The sequence below is a fragment of the Lithobates pipiens genome, unplaced genomic scaffold (genome assembly GCF_037356315.1).
Source record: "Lithobates pipiens isolate NorthernLeopardFrog02 unplaced genomic scaffold, aLitPip1_a1.2 Scaffold_23, whole genome shotgun sequence".
Taxonomy (NCBI): Eukaryota; Metazoa; Chordata; class Amphibia; order Anura; family Ranidae; genus Lithobates; species Lithobates pipiens.
Genome location: NW_027507785.1, coordinates 87,016,609 through 87,035,316, shown reverse-complemented (window position 1 = coordinate 87,035,316; position 18,708 = coordinate 87,016,609). Strand labels below are relative to the sequence as shown.

General features: G+C 43.1%; 1 protein-coding gene across 3 annotated transcripts in view; it reads right to left on the bottom strand.

Moving 5' to 3' along the window:
* Nucleotides 1–1,597: 1,597 nt before the first annotated feature.
* Nucleotides 1,598–18,708, bottom strand: part of TAFA1 (TAFA chemokine like family member 1) — a 636,784-nt gene continuing 619,673 nt past the window's right edge. The window contains exons 6-7 of one of the 3 annotated variants that reach the window (XR_013262309.1): nucleotides 18,553–18,621; nucleotides 1,598–2,479 (exon numbers count right to left, since the gene is read on the bottom strand). Coding sequence is in view for 2 of the 3 variants with exons in the window: in XM_077451975.1 (XP_077308101.1) it covers nucleotides 18,604–18,621 (18 nt within the window). In the remaining variant the exon portion in view is untranslated. The remainder of the gene's footprint in view (nucleotides 2,480–18,552; nucleotides 18,622–18,708) is intronic. The other 2 variants (XM_077451975.1, XM_077451976.1) reach the window with 2 other exon arrangements.

Genomic DNA, 18,708 nt, shown 5'->3' with positions numbered 1-18,708 from the left:
GTTAAATGAACTGTGTGTGCTGCATCTTTCACATATAACATTATAAATCTTAACAACGACTGCAAATGCATCCTATTGTAGTATTCTGTAAGTTATTAGACTTCCACTGTAATTTTTTTTGAGCCTTTCCAACCTCTAGCTTGAATGCAGTGAAAATGATACATTTAAAGTAGACATTAACTTAAATAGTAAAGACCTTTTTTCCCTTCTAAAAAAAAAAAGTGTGTCTAGGTGCTCCTGTGCTTACAGCACCAAAGCTGTATATATGTAGTGTTAGAGGCCTCTGACTTATGCCACGAACACACGACCGGACTTTCCATCAGAATAAACTCTGACGGTCTTTCCGACGGAGTTCCGACCTAACGGACTTGCCTACACACGATCACACCAAAGTCCGTTCATCTCGAACACGATGACGTACAACGGGACTAGAAAAGGAAGTTCAATAGCCAGTAGCCAATAGCTGCCCTTGCGTCGTATTTGGTCTGTCGGACTAGCATACAGACGAACGGTTTTCCCCGATGGGAATTGATTCTGTCAGAAAGATCTAAAACGCGTTCTATTTCTAGGTCCGTCAGACTTTTTGAAAAAAAAAAGTCAGCTGAAGCCCACACACGATTGGAATATCCGATGAAATTATTCTGCCGGACCTTTTCTGCCGGAAGGTCCGCTCGTGTGTACGCGGCATAACAGTTTCAGGAAATTTGGAGTGAGATTTAGTGGTATCTCTGTGGTGTTGCTCACTGTTCTCCTTACTGGAGGCTCTGACATGAGAAAGCAAAGCCCTGCCTTTACCCAGATGGCCCCACTTAGAGACACAGTGCATTACAAAGCATTGTAAGTCGGTAATAGGGAAAAGATCAGCTGCAGGGAAATCACAGGCATTACTAAAGTGGAGGGCCACCCTGAAAAAAAAAAGACATTAAAAATTTGAAAAAAAACAGAATTTTTTATTTTTTTTTAACTTACCAGAAATGCCTGTTGCTAGGCACATCATCCTAATCTGCCTCTTCCTCCTCCGTGGAGATCTTCTATCTTCTCTCCTCTGTGCGACGTCTTCTGGGTAATGGGTCGCGCTGTGTTCTGGGAACTGTGTGTTCCAGAACACAGCGCACCCCTTTTACAAAGCGCTGCGTGACTCGCGCATGCGCAGTAGGAAACGGGCAGTGAAGCCGCAAGGCTCCACTGCCTATTTCCCTTAGCCAAAATGGCGGCGCCGGGACCTGAGACCGAGGGACGGGTCAGCCTCGGGCGGCCGACATCGTAGGTGCCCTGGACAGGTAAGTGTGCTTATTAAAAGTCAGCAGCTACAGTATTTGCAGCTGCTGACTTTACATATTTTTTTTTTAGAATCGGCCCTCCTCTTAAGGACTAAAGATTTGTCCTCTGCTTGTCAATTTTGGATACAGCTTGCAGGACTTAGTTACCCTTTAAAACAAACACAAAATGCACATTTTATGATGTTATACACTTTAATGCTAAATGTCCAGGAATTGAAGAAAAATTGCAAAATTAAATATATCCCATAAATAAAATAAAGCTTCCTACATATTTATTAACACCAACTCAGTCTGTCTATTACCAAGCATTAAAAAAATGAAGCAAAATAATATTTATTGAGACGTCTACGTTGGAAGGAAAAAGCAAGTGCAAAACATTGGAATCCAATAGGGTTGACCGCAGACAGCACCGGTTATACAAATCCCGTTGGCTTTCTATTTACACCAGTAATAATACAAATATAATGTTAACCCATGCCTTCGACTGTGAAAGTTGTTGGGTCCTGTTAGAGATAATATCCATTTCTGCTGACTGTCTTGTAAAAAATAATTAAAGAAAGAGGCAGGAGCCAACTTTTTTTTTTTTTTTTTAAGAAAAATGTTACATAATCAAAGCCAGCATGCTATAATCACACATGGGTAAAAAGCTCTTGGAACACATTAGAAAAAATAATGTATTTCACCATTTAGGAATCGGAGGAAGATTTTGATTCTATATATGCTGAAGATTCTCAGGGCTTGATGGAAAATATGACCCTTTTCCAGGCAGTTTTCCTTAGCGATATAAATATGATATTGGTCCAAGAAAGACGAAGGAAACAGAAGTTTTACTTTTTTAGTTGAATTTTCAGTTAGATATATATTTATATATATTTACATGTTGTATATTATATAAAACTGTAATCCAGTCGGCCAAATTTTCGATGTTTCAACACAAAATGGTTGAACGTTTCCAGCCCCGTTGTTGGCAAAGTCAAAGTATAGATTTTTTTTTTTCAATTTTTGCTCTCCAAGGTGAAATCTATTTCACATAGTGAAACCCCAAATAGTTTGTCCGTATAAAGTCAAAAGTGCAAGTAAAATATCCATTTGGCTTGTAAATCCTTAATAAGCTTTTTTTTTTTTTTTAAATAAAGTTTTCATATGGCCTCTTCAGGTTCATATGACGACTGCCAAAAAGATTAGGATCTCGGATGAATCTGAAAAACAAGCACAAATATCTATAATTTTTTGGGATACATGGGCACAGTAGCAATTAAATATAGATATATAAGCATAACCACAGTCTAGATATCACTCAAAAGAATTGCTATACACATAAGAGCATTGCCCACATAATACTTAATTTACCACTTGGTACAGATCAAGTGATTTTATTCATATTTTGAAAACAGTGCCAATCAATGCCAAGCTGCAGCAAGCAAGGCCAGCAAACTATTAGCATGCATTAAAAAGGGTATTTACTCCAGAGATAAAACTTGAATTCTACACTTTACAAAACTCAGGTTCGGCCACATCTTGAGTATGCTGTCCAGTTTTGGTCACTGATCCTCAGGAAGGATTTGCTGGAGCTTTAGAGGGTCCGGAGAAGGGCAATGAAGCTAGTAAAGGGGGCTGGAGGACCTTAGTTATGAGGAACAACTACAAACATTCAACTTTCTTCTCCTTGGGGAAGAGAAGCTTAAAAGTGGATATGATTGCAATATAGAAATCTTTAAATAGTGACTCTAGCATTGTGAGAATGTGGTTTAATTTAAGTTCTCTAAAGATGACATGCGGCCACACAATAAAGCTCAACAAGAAGCTGTTCAATCTTAAACGGCATAAGGGGTTCTTTACTGATAGAGCAGTAAAGATGTAAAGCTCCCCTCCACAGTTGGTGGTGTCAGAAGGGAGTGTAGATAAATAAAAAAAAAACATTTAGATGTGTTTCTTAGCAAGCACAATGTACAGGGATATTGAAAATAGTAGTTACACACACACACTCTGAGGTCGAACTGGATGGACTTGTACCTTTATTCAACCTTTGGGGTTGATTTACTAAAAATGGAGAGTGAAAAATCGAGTGCAGCGGTGCATGGTAGCCAATCAGCTTCTAACTTCAGCTTCTTTAACCACTTCAGCCCCAGAAGGTTTTACCCCTTTCATGACCAGGCCATTTTTTGTGAGCACTGCATTACTTTAACTGACAACTGTGTGGTCGTGCGATGATGTACCCAAATAAAATTGAAGTTATTTTTTTCCCACAAATAGAGCTTTCTTTTGGTGGTATTTGATCACCTCTGCAGTTTTTATTTTTTGCGCCATAAACAAAAAAAGAGCAACAATTTTGAATTTAAAAAAAACAATATTTTTTACTTTCTTCTATAAAACACATCCAATAAATATACAAATAGAAAAAATTGAATTTCATCAGTTTAGGCTGAAATGTATTCTGCTACATATTTTTGGTAAAAAAAATCCCAATAAGTGTATATTGATTGGTTTGTGCAAAAGTTAATGCGTCTACAAACGTGGTGATATTTATTTTTTAACTAGTAATGGCTGCGATCAGCGGTTTTTAGCGGGACTGCGATATTGCGGCAGACAAATGAAACACCTAACTGATACTTTTGACACTTTTTTGGGGACCAGTGACACTAACACAGTGATCAATGCTAAAAATATGCACTGTTACTGTACTAATGACACTGGCAGGGAAGGGGTTAACACCAGGGGCGATGAAAGGGTTAACTGTGTCCCTAGGGGGTGCTTACCAACTGTGTGGGGGTTGCTCTGACTGGGAGAAGACAGAGATCTGTGTTCCTGCTTAGCAGGAACAAAAGATCTCTATGTTCTACTCTTGTCAGAATGGCAATCTGCCTTGTTTACATAGGCAGATTGACGTTCTGCCTCTCTGGGGAATGACAGCGGAACATCCTTATTTTAGAATGGGGTCTTTCTCTAACACAGTGCTCAGCTTTTGAATTTATGCTGTTCTTTCTAGAGAACACCTAAAAGAGGAGTTCCACCCAAAAGTGTAATTTCCACTTATCTGATTCCTCCCCTCCGGTGCACATTTGGCACCTTTGGGGGGGAGGTAGGGACCAGGTACCTGTTTATGCCACGGCGAGGTACGTCAGAAGTTTGGCCCCCTTGTCCTCCCTCCTCTATCCCCTGCTGCTGGACCAGTAAAAGAGCGCTTCATGTATGCCCAGTAGGGACCTGGCTGTGAAGCCGCAAGGCTTTACTGCCATATTTCCTTACTGGCAATGTCAGTAAGGGAATCCGGCAGCATCTGATAGCCAATAGAAACATTGGCTGGGGTGCCGACATCAATGGATTCCAGGACAGGTAAGTGCTCTGATATTAAAAGTTTGACCATTCTTCCAGAAGCACAGTATGGAGATGGCCCCTTCCTGTTCCAACATGAGTCCTGACCTCAATCCGATAGAACAGCTTTGGGATGAATTCGAGAGGAGACTACGAGCCAGGCCTTCTTGTCCAACATCAATGCCTGACCTCACACAAGCGCTTTTGAAAGAATGGTCAAAAATTCCCACAGACACACTTCTAAACCTTGTGGACAGCCTTCCCACAAGAGATGAAGCTGCTATAGCTGCAAAGGATGGACCAACTCAATATAAAACCCTACGGACTAAGATTGGGATGCCATTAAAGTTCATGTGCATGTAAAGGCAGGCATCCCAATACTTTGGCCAAAATAGTGTATACATTGGTCCCAGCATATATATGTGTATGCATAGGGACCCGAGACCCAGACTGCCTGCATCTAAGGCCGCGTACACACGGGCGGATTGTCTGCCCAACTTAGTCCGCTGAACCGTGTTTCAGCGGACAATCCGCTCGTGTGTGGGCTTCAGCGGACTTTTTCAGCGGACAGTCTGACGGACTAAGTCTTTCGGAATTTCCGTAATTTTGTCCGTCCAAACTTGGTTTTGTCCGTCCAAACTTGGTTTCAGCGGACAGTCCGCTGGTGTGTAGGCAAGTGGGACGGACTAAGTATGGCGCATGCTCAGAAAGGATTTACACGGCCGAAGGTTGCATTGCAGTGTATTGGACGTCGTTTTTCTAGTCCCGTCGTACGTGCTGTACACGTCATCGCGCAAGCTTTCAGCGGACTGTCTATTCATCGTGTGTGGTCAAGTCCGTTCATTCAAATGTTGGACGGACTGTCTGTCGGATTGTCTGGCGAACTTAGTTGGGCAGACAATCCGCCCGTGTGTACGCGGCCTAAGAGTGTATGTTCATACACTTAGATGTGTTTACGATAGGACCAGCGTATACCTATGTACAGCTGTATCCTGTAAACTAATTTGTACAGATGGCTGTACACAACACCTGTGGTTCCTGGGTGTCTAAATATGTCTGTATATACAGCTGTATATGTCTGTGTGCAAGAGCCCTAAGAGGTATCAGACTAGCCGTTGAGTTCTGAACTCTCGTGAAGTGTCATCACCTTCATTGCCTTATTGTATGCTAAACCAATGAGTCATGACTGATGTGAGAGGTCTACTATGCCGATGGCCAATCTATGCACCTCACACTGTGCAAAATAAGTAGACAGCATTCTGGGTAAATTGATTCCGAATTACTATAACATTAGCCACAGTTGTGTACACAATCATTTCAACATCATAGATTATTACCATTTAGCTTGCATCATTACACCCTCAGACTGCTAAGAGTTGACTGCTAAGAGTTGACCAGGCATGATAATCCACGTTCAAGGAAAGAACAACTGGTTTAAGCACAATCCTAATGTACCTATCAATGCAGTTCTTATTTTAAAATAATAAAGCAGCCCATAGAACTCTATTGTTCATAATATCACTACAACAGAAACAGAGATGAAACTCAAACTAGGTGTTCTAGTCAATGTAATATGTGAAGTAGACCTGGGGGTGTTTCACCTAACAGATGATTGCTCAGTGTTGTATGTCAGATCTGCCTTAACACCAAACAATCTGTACATCTGAAATTCTTATGTTAAAATCGTGATTACGGTATGTTGGCAGAAAGGAATTTCGTGAGTATGCAAGCAGGGAAGCTGTTGATATTGTCTTGTTTTTTCAAACAACGCTTGTGCTGAGAACAACAAGGTGGTTTCCTTTGAAAGCCATAACCCTAAGCCCTTGTACACACAGTTGGACATTCCGACAACAAAATCCATCGGACGGATTTTGTCCAAAGCTGGTGTTGCATACACACGGTCGGACAAAGTTGTCAGAAAATCCGATCGTTCGGAACGTGATGACGTTATTTCGTTACGACGGGACTACGTTAAGGCTAGTAACCAATAGCTTTGGTCTAGGAATTTGATCTGAGCATGTGTGGCACTTTGTCAGATTGGAATTGTCTACAAACGATCGGACAAAGTCCGATCGGATCATGTTGTCTGAGAATTTTATAGCCCAGCTCTAAAACTTTGTCGGTCGGATATTCCAACGGAAACAGTCCGATGGAGCCCACACACAGTCGTATTATCCGACAACACGGTCCGATCGGACATTTTCCGTCTGAATATCCGATCGTGTGTACAAGGGCTAACACTGCTTCCGAAATACTACTTTCTTCACTGTCGAGTTTACTCTGTCTTCGGTACTGTCTAAAGCCTCTTACACACGATCGGATCTTCCGATGGGAAATGTGTGATGACAGGCTGTTGGCAGAAAATCTGACCACTTGTATGCTCCATCGGACAATTGTTGTCAGATTTTCCATGAACAAATGTTGGATGACAGGTTTTAAAATTTTCCACGGACAAATGTCTGTTTTCGGATTTTCTGAGCATGTGTACACAAGTCCGTTGCACAAGAGTCCAAAGTACAAACACGCATGCTCAGAAGCAAAGACGAGCCAGAAGCAGTCGGTCTTGTAAACTAGTGTTCGTAATGGAGAATTAACATTCGGGACGTGGCAAATTATGAAATGTCGGAATGCAGCACACAATTCTCTTCTCCGTAGTTTTTAAGATCAAAGATTCAACTATGTTGGTGTCCCTTATCAATTTTACATTGTATTTTTTTAAATCTAACTGCCTACTCCCAAACTGTCATTTGAAGTAAAAAACATAACCAAGTATAATTCTCCACAATTTTTTTTATTATGCATTAAAAAAAGAAAACAAATAAAATTAGACATGCTATCTTCCAATAGAACTTAACCAAAAAGTGCATTCTGATTCTATACATCTGAAAATCTAGAAAATATACCAAATCAAATCATTATTATTCAACCAAAAAACAAAATAAAATCCTCATGCATGTATCCTGCTTCTTAATATAGGGGGTAGGCAATGCCAAGAGTTGGTGAAAGCAGAGGTCCGTTATCCGGAGATGATTCCGAAAATCATCTGGATTATTCTCTTGGAGCTCCTGCAGCAAAGGCATATGACATAATTGGTCACAGTTAATAAAGCAACCAATTTTTGGTTCAAGAACCCCTCCTCCTCCTGTTCCTGAACTGGACTTGGGTCAAAGCAATAACTCCAAGGCCAATAATAAAGAACACGTTATTTACTCTGATTACGCAACATGTCTGGTTGACGAACGTCCGTTCAGAAGCAAACTGAAAAGCACAAAGTGAAAAGCGCAAAATCAAAAGTGTGAATCAACACTCTACTTCTACCAACACGAAATTAGCAGAAGGTGCCCAAAGGGTGGCCCAAAAGAGCTGAAAATCCACGTAGTACTTCAGTATGTTCGTGTTTGTTTGCTGACAATTCCTTACCGTTTGTATGCAAGACAAAATCTAGGCACACGCCTTCAGACAAAAGTCAGAGGTTTTGTCTGTGGAAAACCACTCTGCTGTGGTTTCAAAGAACCCAGGGAGGAACAAGGTGTTTCCGGGACCTCTACTGGAGGTAACTTAAAAGCTGTGCGAACCATCTGCGTAAGCGTATAGATGAGAAGCTTTTGTGATATAATCTGAGCCTCTTCATGCTCTGAATCATTTAAGGCAGATTCCTCTGTTTGGATATCAGCTGCCTGATCGGCCATTACATCTTCTACCTCATCAACCCAGTCTTGCTGCAATATAGGAAGAATAGGGGAAAGGGATCTGTCACGTTTTCTCCCACCCTGTGTGACTGAAGCGATTATTCCAGCAATCTTGCTTTCTAAACTAGCCAAAGCTGATGCCAGATTCTCCTTTGTAATAAACTCTGAGGTGGAAGCACTGGTAGTAGACACAATGCCGGATAGACGCAGTGGCTCAGATTGTCTGGTCCCCTCCAGTCTTTAAGGGGAGGCTATTACAGCAGAGTTCCATTTAGCCTCTACAGGAGCCACTGATGAAACACGTGTCCTTAGCTGCAGCACTCCCCCAGAATGCCTCTTGGAAGACAAAGCTTGCTGAAGCAGGGGTAACTGGCTTTGTGACACAAATACACAAGTTCCTCAGTACCAAAATTCCCCCTTGGAAGACTCCTATACCAAAGACCTGTTCTTCCAGTCACCATGGATCTTCAAGGACTGGGTACCCTTTCATGTTTTATGGTCCACTCCCTTTAGACCTGTACAGCACCCTGCAGGAATGCCTTAGCACTGTGGTGTCCAGGATTCCACTACACAGGGTCCAGCGCCTGAAGGTCGCATTACACGCAAAACCTTGTCGTTGATCCTTAATCTTCTTTAGGAGGCTTGGGTACCATTTATCTTAGCATAGTAGCTGTTTTGAAATGGATTTGATTTGAAACAGCTGCCCCCCTTGATTCCTAAGAACCTCTACGGGATTACAGCATAGAAGCTCAAAGAAAGCTCAAAAGTGACCATCCACCTTTTAGACACTGGCTAAAAAACAGAAGTATCTCCTGTATGGGAGGGGTTATATGGAGGGGCACTTCCTGTTTCTGTTATTCCACCAGTGTCCATTCACCTAAAGGTGGCGTATAACCCAGGTAGTAGTGTATATGGCTGCTCTGTGTCCTTTGATGTTTGAGAAGAAATATATGTATATGACTGATGGTCACGCTGTAGCCAAATAGTCCTGGTGAGCGCATACTGTTTTTTCACTGTGGTGAAGCACTTATATGCAGACTGGAGCACTTACCACATCATCTTCACTGTATATGAACATGGTGATTGGACATTTACTTATTTTTGGAGATTTTTTCTGGATTTTTCGCTATATGAATTGGTAGATACTATCTTGGATTAACTGATTTTTACTCTTACTGTTTACTTGTAACAACTGTACTAATTGCAATTTACAGGTAGCGTCCTTATTTTTCACGATTTGAAACAGAATATACAGTATCTCACAAAAGTGAGTACACCCCTCGCATTTTTGTAAATATTTTATTATATCTTTTCATGTGACAACACTGAAGAAATGACACTTTGCTACAATGTAGTGAGTGTACAGCTTGTATAACAGTGTAAATTTGCTGTCCCCTCAAAATAACTCAACACACAAAATGTCCAAATTGGGCCCAAAGTGTCAATATTTTGTGTGGCCACCAGGGGCGTAACTATAGGGGGTGCAGCAGTTGCGACCGCAACCGGGCCCTGCGATGCAAGGGGCCCATGCAGCCCCCTCTACATATGGCCGGCAGCAGCATAGGCAGCTAGGGGTACCAGTGCACCATGCACACGGGTGGCTGGAGGTGGAGGGTGACTAGCAGAGCTCCATGCTCGACTATCGCACTGGCTGCTCTTTAGCTGTGCATTCCCCGCATGACCTGTGTCCTCGGCCGGCTCCTCAGAGTACCCCTCCCCTGCTCCATGCATTGCCGCTCAGTCCGATGTCTGCTCTCCCCAGCCAGAGTCCCGCCCCCCCCCCCCGAGTCCGACCCACACTGCACTGCATACTTCTCCCGGGTAAACAAACTTTAAGCACACAGATGCAGTGCAGCCCTATGAGAGCTCCCCGGAGGATACTGCAGGCTTGTCTGCCAGGCCCCCTCCTCCCCCATCATACACAGATGATGAAAGGTCTTTCTGGGAGATATGCTGATTGCCCGTCCAGCACACTGGATGAAGCTCAGGCCAACATGGATGAGTGTGCGGCCTACAGCTTGGTCATGGTGAGTGAGAGGACCCCATCCCCCACACACCATTACATACCCCCTCCATCTCCCCCTGGGGACAGGGACCCCTTCTCACGTGGGGACAGGGACCCCCACCTTCCCTGGGGACAGGGACCCCTTCTCACCTGGGAGAAGTAACTTCATCTGCCCTGGAGAAAAGGACCTCATCTCTTCTGGGGACGGGGACCCCATCCTGCCTAGGGACAGTCCCCCAATGGGGCACCTAAAAATAAAAAATAAAAATAATAAAAAAAAACTACTGATACCAGTGGTGGAACTACAGGGCTCACAAAGGTCACACCTGTGACCACGGCCTGGAGTTCCACCGCCGGACTCGGAGGGAAGGGCCCTGGCTGGGGTTCAGGGGGGCCCTTCATGGCTTCTTGCATCGGGGCCCTGAAGGTTCTAGTTACGCCACTGGTGGCCACCATTATTTTGCAGCACTGCTTTAACCCCCTTGGGCATGGAGTTCACCAGAGCTTCACAGGTTGCCACTGGAGTCTTCTTCCACTCCTCCATGATGACATCACGGAGCTGGTGGATGTTAGAGACCTTGCACTCCTCCACCTTCCATTTGAGGATGCCTCACAGATGCTCAATAGGATTTAGGTCTAGAGACATGCTTGGCCAGTCCATCATCTTTACCCTCAGCTTCTTTAGCAAGGCAGTGGTCATCTTGGAGGTGTGTTTGGGGTCATTATCATGTTGGAATACTGCCCTGCGGCCCAGTCTCCGAAGGGAGGGGATCATGCTCTGCTTCAGTATGTCACAGTACACATTGGCATTCATGGCTCCCTCAATGAACTGTAGCTCCCCAGTGCCGGCAGCACTCATGCAGCCCCAGGCCATGACTCTCCCACCACCATGCTTGACTGTAGGCAAGATAAACTTGTCTTTGTACTCCTCATCTGGTTGCCGCCACACACACTTGAAAACCATTTGAATCAAATAGGTTTATCTTGGTCTCATCAGACCACAGGACATGGTTCCAGTAAGCCATGTCCTTAGTCTGCTTGTCTTCAGCAAACTGTTGCAAGGCTTTCTTGTGCATCATCTGGGTTGATAGTCATGCAGACAAATTTGATGCAGTATATATATATTTTTTTTTTTGCCAAGATATACACTTTGAAAGAATCTCCACTGTCTTTACACTTGCCGGTTCACTTTAAATACCCTAGCTGCTCTATACTGTGATATAAGACAAAATGTTCATCTTTTTTTCGGTTATCGAGTGGCATGGAGTGTGTAGGTTGACTGTTGAATTGCAGTCAATTAATGTCATAGCTCTAGGGCCGCTTGTTCAGATTCCACTGACAAAGTCTTACAAATGTCGGCAGTTCTTCCACGTAACACTCAGGCGCTTGTTTACCTTGTCACTGTTTTCTCCCAGAGTACATCCAAATCATGTACACAGTACACAGTATTAATTATGTATGGGCACTGCTACAATACATTTCAAACCTGACAGCTGATTCCTTCTAGCAACTAGCGAGTGCTATGGCTTTATTTTACTGTACAAAAACCATATGATTGTCATACAATCCCGCATTTTACTGCAAATCAAAAGAGTCAAAAAACTTTCTGACAGTAGCAATTTTCATCTTTTTACCACAAGCACACATAGACAATACATGCCAATATCATTTCATGTTATCTTTTCACCTTTAAAGTCTTTACTTGAATTGACATCATTTGATCCCCCCCCCGGCTAATGAGTTGGTAACTGAAGCCAAAACAATTTCTTAATGACCTCCTTAGTGATAGTGTACCATGACCACTAAGGGCTCATTCACACTGGCGTCTAAGACACAGCGTTTAGATGCGTACAGCGCATAGGTTTGTATGCATCTAAATGCAGCACTATGGGAACCAATGGGGCCATACGCACAGCTAGGTCTACCAATGTGCACTGCGTTTAGGGGCATACAAAAAAAGTAGCGCACAGCTGAACTAAAAGGTTGAAATAGATGGACTTGTGTCTTTTTTCAACCTACAGTATCTCACAAAAGTGAGTACATCCCTCACATTTTTGCAAATATTTTATTATATCTTTTCATGTGACAACACTGAAGAAATGACACTTTGTTACAATGTAAAGTAGTGAGTGTACAGCTCGTATAACAGTATAAATTTGCTGTCCCCTCAAAATAACTCAACACACAGCCATTAATGTCTAAATTGCTGCCAACAAAAGTGAGTACACCCCTAAGTAAAAATGTCCAAATTGGGCCCAAAGTGTCAATATTTTGTATGGCCACCATTATTTTCCAGCACTGCTCTAACTATCTTGGGCATGGAGCTGAACCAGAGCTTCACAGGTTGCCACTGGAGTCCTCTTCCACTCCCCCATGATGACATCACGGAGCTGATGGATGTTAGAGACCTTGCACTCCTCCACCTTCCATTTGAGGATGCCCCACAGATGCTCAATAGGGTTTAGATCTGGAGACATGCTTGGCCAGTCCATCACCTTTACCCTCAGCTTCTTTAGCAAGGCAGTGGTCATCTTGAGGGTATGTTTGGGGTCGCTATCATGTTGGGTTACTGTCCTGCGGCCCAGTCTCTGAGGGGAGGGTATCATGCTCTGCTACAATATGTCACAGCACATGTTAGCATTCATGGTTCCCTCAATGAACTGTAGCTCCCCAGTGTCAGCAGCACTCATGCAGCCCCAGACCATGACACTCCCAACACCATGCTTGACTGTAGGCAAGACACACTTGTCTTTGTACTCCTCACCTAGTTGCTGCCACACACATGTAGCAAGGTCCCGGGGCCCAAGAGGCCTAATGGTGACCTCACGCTTTAGGGAAAGCTGACATCCTTCCTTATAGAGTGGGTTACCAGGCATGGGGGGTGTAATACAAGCTGAAATGATGGGCGCCAAACACTTTTTTAATGCAAAGAGGTTTATTGTCTCTTGAACATGAAATGTGGGAGAGAGGGTTAGGGCCAGGACACCCTTAAGTAGATGCAATGAAAATTGACAGACTCTGGGACTTCTATAGGTAGACAGCTATACAGTGGAAAGCCTCCAGCCAGACACCACTTCTATATAGGTAGGACATCTGTCTCCTATGGCAACAAATCTTGTAACAGTCACTAACGGTAATTGTATTTAACTAATGGTAACACAAATAGTTCTCATTGCACTCTACAGTCTCTCACTGAAGGTCTTCACTCACCAAGCTCCCAGTCCCTCACTAGACTCTCAGACCCAATCGCCACTGGTTTCCCTGAGCTCTCCCACTTTCATAACTCAGTATCTTCTTCAAGTGTCACTCCCTCTTCCCTGCTGGGTCCCTGGCTTGGCACTCACAGATGCTCCTTAAGCATCACCTCTGCTGTCCCACTGGGTCCCTGGCTAGGCAGTTGCTGAAGTTTTCCCACTTCTTCATAATCCCAGGCTGGTGAGAAGACTACTCTGGTACTGGCTCCAGCTTACTCACAATGGTCTCCAGGAACAAGGTGGATGGTCCCTTAATGGCGACAGCTTCCCCTCTACCTCCAACCACAAGTGGTTCTCCGTCCGGCTGAACCATTACTCTCAGTTGGACTCCAACCTTGCAGTTCCAACCCTGCGCTGCTTCTCCTGCTTCTGGATAGTCCCTCAGACAGTCTAGTAGCCAGCTGTCCCCGAGATAGGCCTCAGGCTTTTGTCGTATCAGTCCGAGGCAGCATAACACACATCCATCCAGACAGCCATTCAGGTGGCACAGAACCCTGATTACCTGACACCACCAAAATGAATAGGCTTTCCCAGCAAGCCAAGGGACTGAAGAAATCTCCGTCAATTGACTGGGGCACCCCATCCATTCATAACCTGGTCTTGCTAAGCTCGTGTCTATCTAATGTCACCAGCATAATGCCACCTAGCGACAGAAGAGAGAAGGTGCAGCAAATCCAGAACTAGCGAGGAATCATTGGACCTACTAACATTTAACCAGGGCAACTACAAACTAAATTTACTAGCAACCCTGCCTAAACACCAGGGTGCTACACACGCTTGACACCATCTGAACCAAATACGTTTATCTTGGTCTCATAAGACCACAGGACATGATTCCAGTAATCCATGTCCTTAATCTGCTTGTCTTCAGCACACTGTTTGCAGGCTTACTTGTGCATCATCTTTAGAAGAGGCTTCCTTCTGGGACGATAGCCATGCAGACCAATTTGATGCAGTGTGCAGCGTATGGGCTGACCCCTCACACATTCAACCTCTGTAGCAATGCTGGCAGCACTCAGACTTCTATTTCCCAAAGAGAACCTCTGGATATGACGATGAGCATGTGCACTCAACTTCTTTGGTCGACCATGGTAAGGCCTGTTTAGAGTTGACCACAGTTGGCCATTGTGCTGCAGCTCAGTTTCATGGTCTTGGCAATCTTCTTATAGCCTAGGCCATCTTTATGTAGAGCAACAATTCATTTTTTTCAGATCCTCAGAGAGTTCTTTGCCATGAGGTGTCATGTTGAACTTCCAGTGACCAGTATTAGAGAGTGAGAGTGATGACACCAAATTTAACACATCTGCTCCCCATTCACATCTTAGACCTTGTAATACATTAATGAGTCGCATAACACCGGGGAGGGAAAATGGTTAATTAAGCCTGGTGACCCTTATCACTGAAATAGAAAGTGAGGGAGTGTCTCAAATTTTAGCTTTTTTTTAGCTCTTTTGAACAAGAGGGAAGGCGTCATTGTTCTGGTAACAACTGTCCAAGATGAGAATCCTCCTCACATTGTAGAGATTTAGGCTGGGTTCACATATGTGAGAATTGGATGAAGGTTACTCCGCATCCAATTCACATGACATACGAGTGTTACCGCCTCTCATCGGAGCCGGTTCATACAGGTCCGGGGCGGCCGCAGAGCCGAGTGCGTACGGGTCCTGTGCGTGTTTGGGTCCGGTTCAAGTGCGAATTCAGGCAAAAATTTGGACCTGAATTGCACTGAACCCCAGGTACAAACATGCGGCTGCACATATGTGAACCTAACCTTAATCTCATTTGCTATTGCAACTCCAGGACAGGAAATTACATGATGTCTCCCTAGCAGAACACAGAGACCAATAAATAGCCTGATAGTGGTTTTAACCTTTTCCAACTATACCCAAAACAAATTTATTCCAGTTTATTTATTCACAAAAGATTCACGTAACTTTTATCCAGGATTCCTTCCTGCCCAGGATGTGTGAAAGCTTTTAGAACTAGAGCAAGTGTGCATTGCTTTACGAACGCCAGATATATCTTAAATGTTGTTTCTGTGTCCCCAAATTGGTATTGTATCATTGCTATGTACCACAAATTCTGTGTTCTCATTGGAGGCTGGATGGAGTAAACAAGGCAGAGCTCCATCCTGGCAGGGGGGAGTGATGAATTTTCTTTTCCTGCAAAGCAGGGAATACATTGATCACTGTATTAGTGTCACTGGTACCCACAAAGTATCATAAGTGTCAGTTAGTCTCCGATTGTTCGCCGCAATATAACTTGCTGATTGCCGCCATTACTAATATAAAAATTTCAGTATATATCCCATAGTTCGTTGGCACTATAACATTTGCACACACCCATCAATATACACTTATTGTGATTTTTTGTTTTACCAAAAATATGTAACAGAATACACATTGGCCTAAATTTATGAAGAAATTCGATTTTTTTTTATATATATATATTTTTTTTATAGAAGTAAGTAAAAAAAATATTTTTTCTTTCAAAATTGTCAGTCTTTTTATGTTTATAGCGCAAAAAGTAAGAAACGCAGTGGTGAGCAAATATCACCAAAAGTTAAAATTACATACGTTTTCTTTGGTTACAGCATTGTATGACCGCGCAATTGTCAGTTAACATAACGTAGTGCTGTATAGCAAAAAGTGGCCTGGTCATGAAGGGGGGTGGGGTTAAATCCTCCGGAGGCCAAGTGGTTAATAAATTAATTCATGTGGGTAAAAGGTCCATAAGCCACTGTTTTATGAATGCCCCCTCTCCCCCAGGATCAGTGACCCCCTAAGGATTACATTTATTTATGAATTCCCCAGTGTAGGTGTGCCAAGTAGTACATTTTGTAACGTCTAAAGCATAAAGTATCACAAACATTAAAATAATTTTGTCAAAACTGTTTCCTGTGGAGAAGGAGAAGAGTGGAAAGAGGATATAAGGAAGAAAAGGAAGGAAGAGAAGGGAGGGGAGTAAGGGAAGGAAAGAAGGGAGGAAGGAAAAGAAGGAAGCGAAGGAAGGGAGGGAGGGAGGGAGAAAGGAAGGAAGGAAAAGGAAATGAGAGGAAGGGAAAGGAAAGGAAAGGAAGGAAGGAAGGAAGGAAGGAAGGAAAGGAAGGAAGGGAAGAATAGGGGGGGGGGGGGTAGAAAGGGAAGGAAGGGAATGGAAAGGAAAGGAAAGGAAAGGAAAAGAAAGGAAAGGGCAGAAGGAAGGAAGGAAGCATAAAATATCACGGACATTAAAATCATTTTGTTAAAACTGTTTCCTGTGGAAGAAGGGAAGGATGGAAAGGAAGGGCAGGAAGGAAGGCATGAGGAAAGGGAAAAGAAGGAGGAAGGAAGGGAAGGGAGGAAGGAAGGAAGGAAGGAAAAAGGAAAGAAAGGAAGGGAAGGAAGAGAAGAAAGAGAAGGAAAGAAGGGAAGGAAGGAAGGATGAATGAAGAGAAGAAAAGAAGGGAGGAAGGAAGAAAAGGAAGGGAAGCAAGGAAAGGGAAGGGAATGAAAGGAAGGAAGGAAGGAAAGAAGGAAGGAAGGAAGGATGGAAGCATAAAATATCAGACATTAAAATAATTTTGTCAAAACGGTTTCCTGTGGAAGAAGGGAAGGATGGAAGGAAGAAAAGGAATGAAGAGAAGGAAGGAAGAAAAGGAAGAAAATGAATGAAGAAAAGGAAGGAAGGGAAGGAAGAGAAGAAAGAGAAGGAAGGAAGGAGTGGAAAGGAAGGAGGAAGGAAGGAGAGAAAGGAAATGGAAGGAAGGAAGGAAGGAAATTAAGGAAGAGATGGAAAGAAGGGAAGGAAGGAAGGAAGGAAAGAAAGGAAGATAAGATAGAGAAGGAATAAAGGGAGGAAGGAAGAGCAGGAAGGGAAGGAAAGGAAGGAAGGATGGGAAAGGAAAGGAAGGAAGGCAGGAAAGAAGGAAGGAAGAAAGTAAGGGAAGGGAGGAAGGAAGGAAAGAAGAGGAAAGGAAGTAAGCGAAGGAAGGAAGGGAGGAAGGAAGGAAAGAAGAGGAAAGGAAGGAAGCGAAGGAAGGAAGGGAGGAAGGAAGAGAAAGAAGGGAAGGAAGAGAAGTGAAGGGAAGGGGATGAAGGGAGGAAGAGTTTTATTATCTAAAAAAAGTAAGCTTTAATGGTCTACTGCAGGGGTCTCCAAACATTTTAGTATGATGGCCACATCGTATATTTTACAAATATTCATGGGCTGCAGTTTTTATGAACGAGTGAAATTTAGATGAATAAATATGTTTTACTTTTTTTTGTAATCAATAGGATGTGTTTTAGAACATCAGAAAAACAAACTTCAGTAAAACAAAGCATATACATTCCAAATACATCTCAGAGTTCTCCCTTACATCAGAGTTCCCATCAGAACCCCCTTTTATCAAAGTCCCCATCAAAGTCCTCCTTTAAACTAAAGTCTCCTTTACATCAAAGCCCCCCCCCCCTTATATGAAAGTCCCCATCAGAATCTCCCATTACATCAAAACCCCTATCAAAGTCCCCCTTAAATCAGTGTCCCCCATTCATCAGAGTTAGTCTGCCCTTACATCAGAGTCCCCATCAAAGTCCCACTTAAATCAAAGACCCCCTTACATCTGTGCCCCCCCCTTCTTATATGAGAGTCTCCATCAGAGTTTCCCCTTAAATTGGAGTCCCCCATTCATAGATTCAGTTTACAACAGAGTCCTCATCAAAGTTCATTATAAATCAGGGTCTCCCATTCATTAGAGTCATTAGAGTCCCTCCTTATATGACAGTCCCCATCAGTCCCCTCTTACATCAGGGTCTCTTACATCAGAGGGCCAATAAAATCTTGCAGTGGACTGGATTTAGCCAATGGGGTTGGGAAACCCCTGTTCTAGTGGTTAATTGGGTTAATCCAATGTCTAGTAAATCGAATGCCCAGACTTAGTTTGCCTAGTGTAGACTAACCACAGGGATTTCTTTGGCGTGCAAATAAAAAAAAAAATACAACAACTACCAATGACTGGACTAATTCTTTTAGGGTGACAACAATAACTATACCTACTAGGTTTCAGGGCCTCTCAGATGCCATCGTGCCTTGCATGAAGGTGGTCATGAGTGACCCTGAAACTTAAAAACAAAACAAAAAATGTAAACCTTCACCAGAAATATACATATTGAATTTTATAGAATAAAGAAGAAAAAAAAAAAAAATAT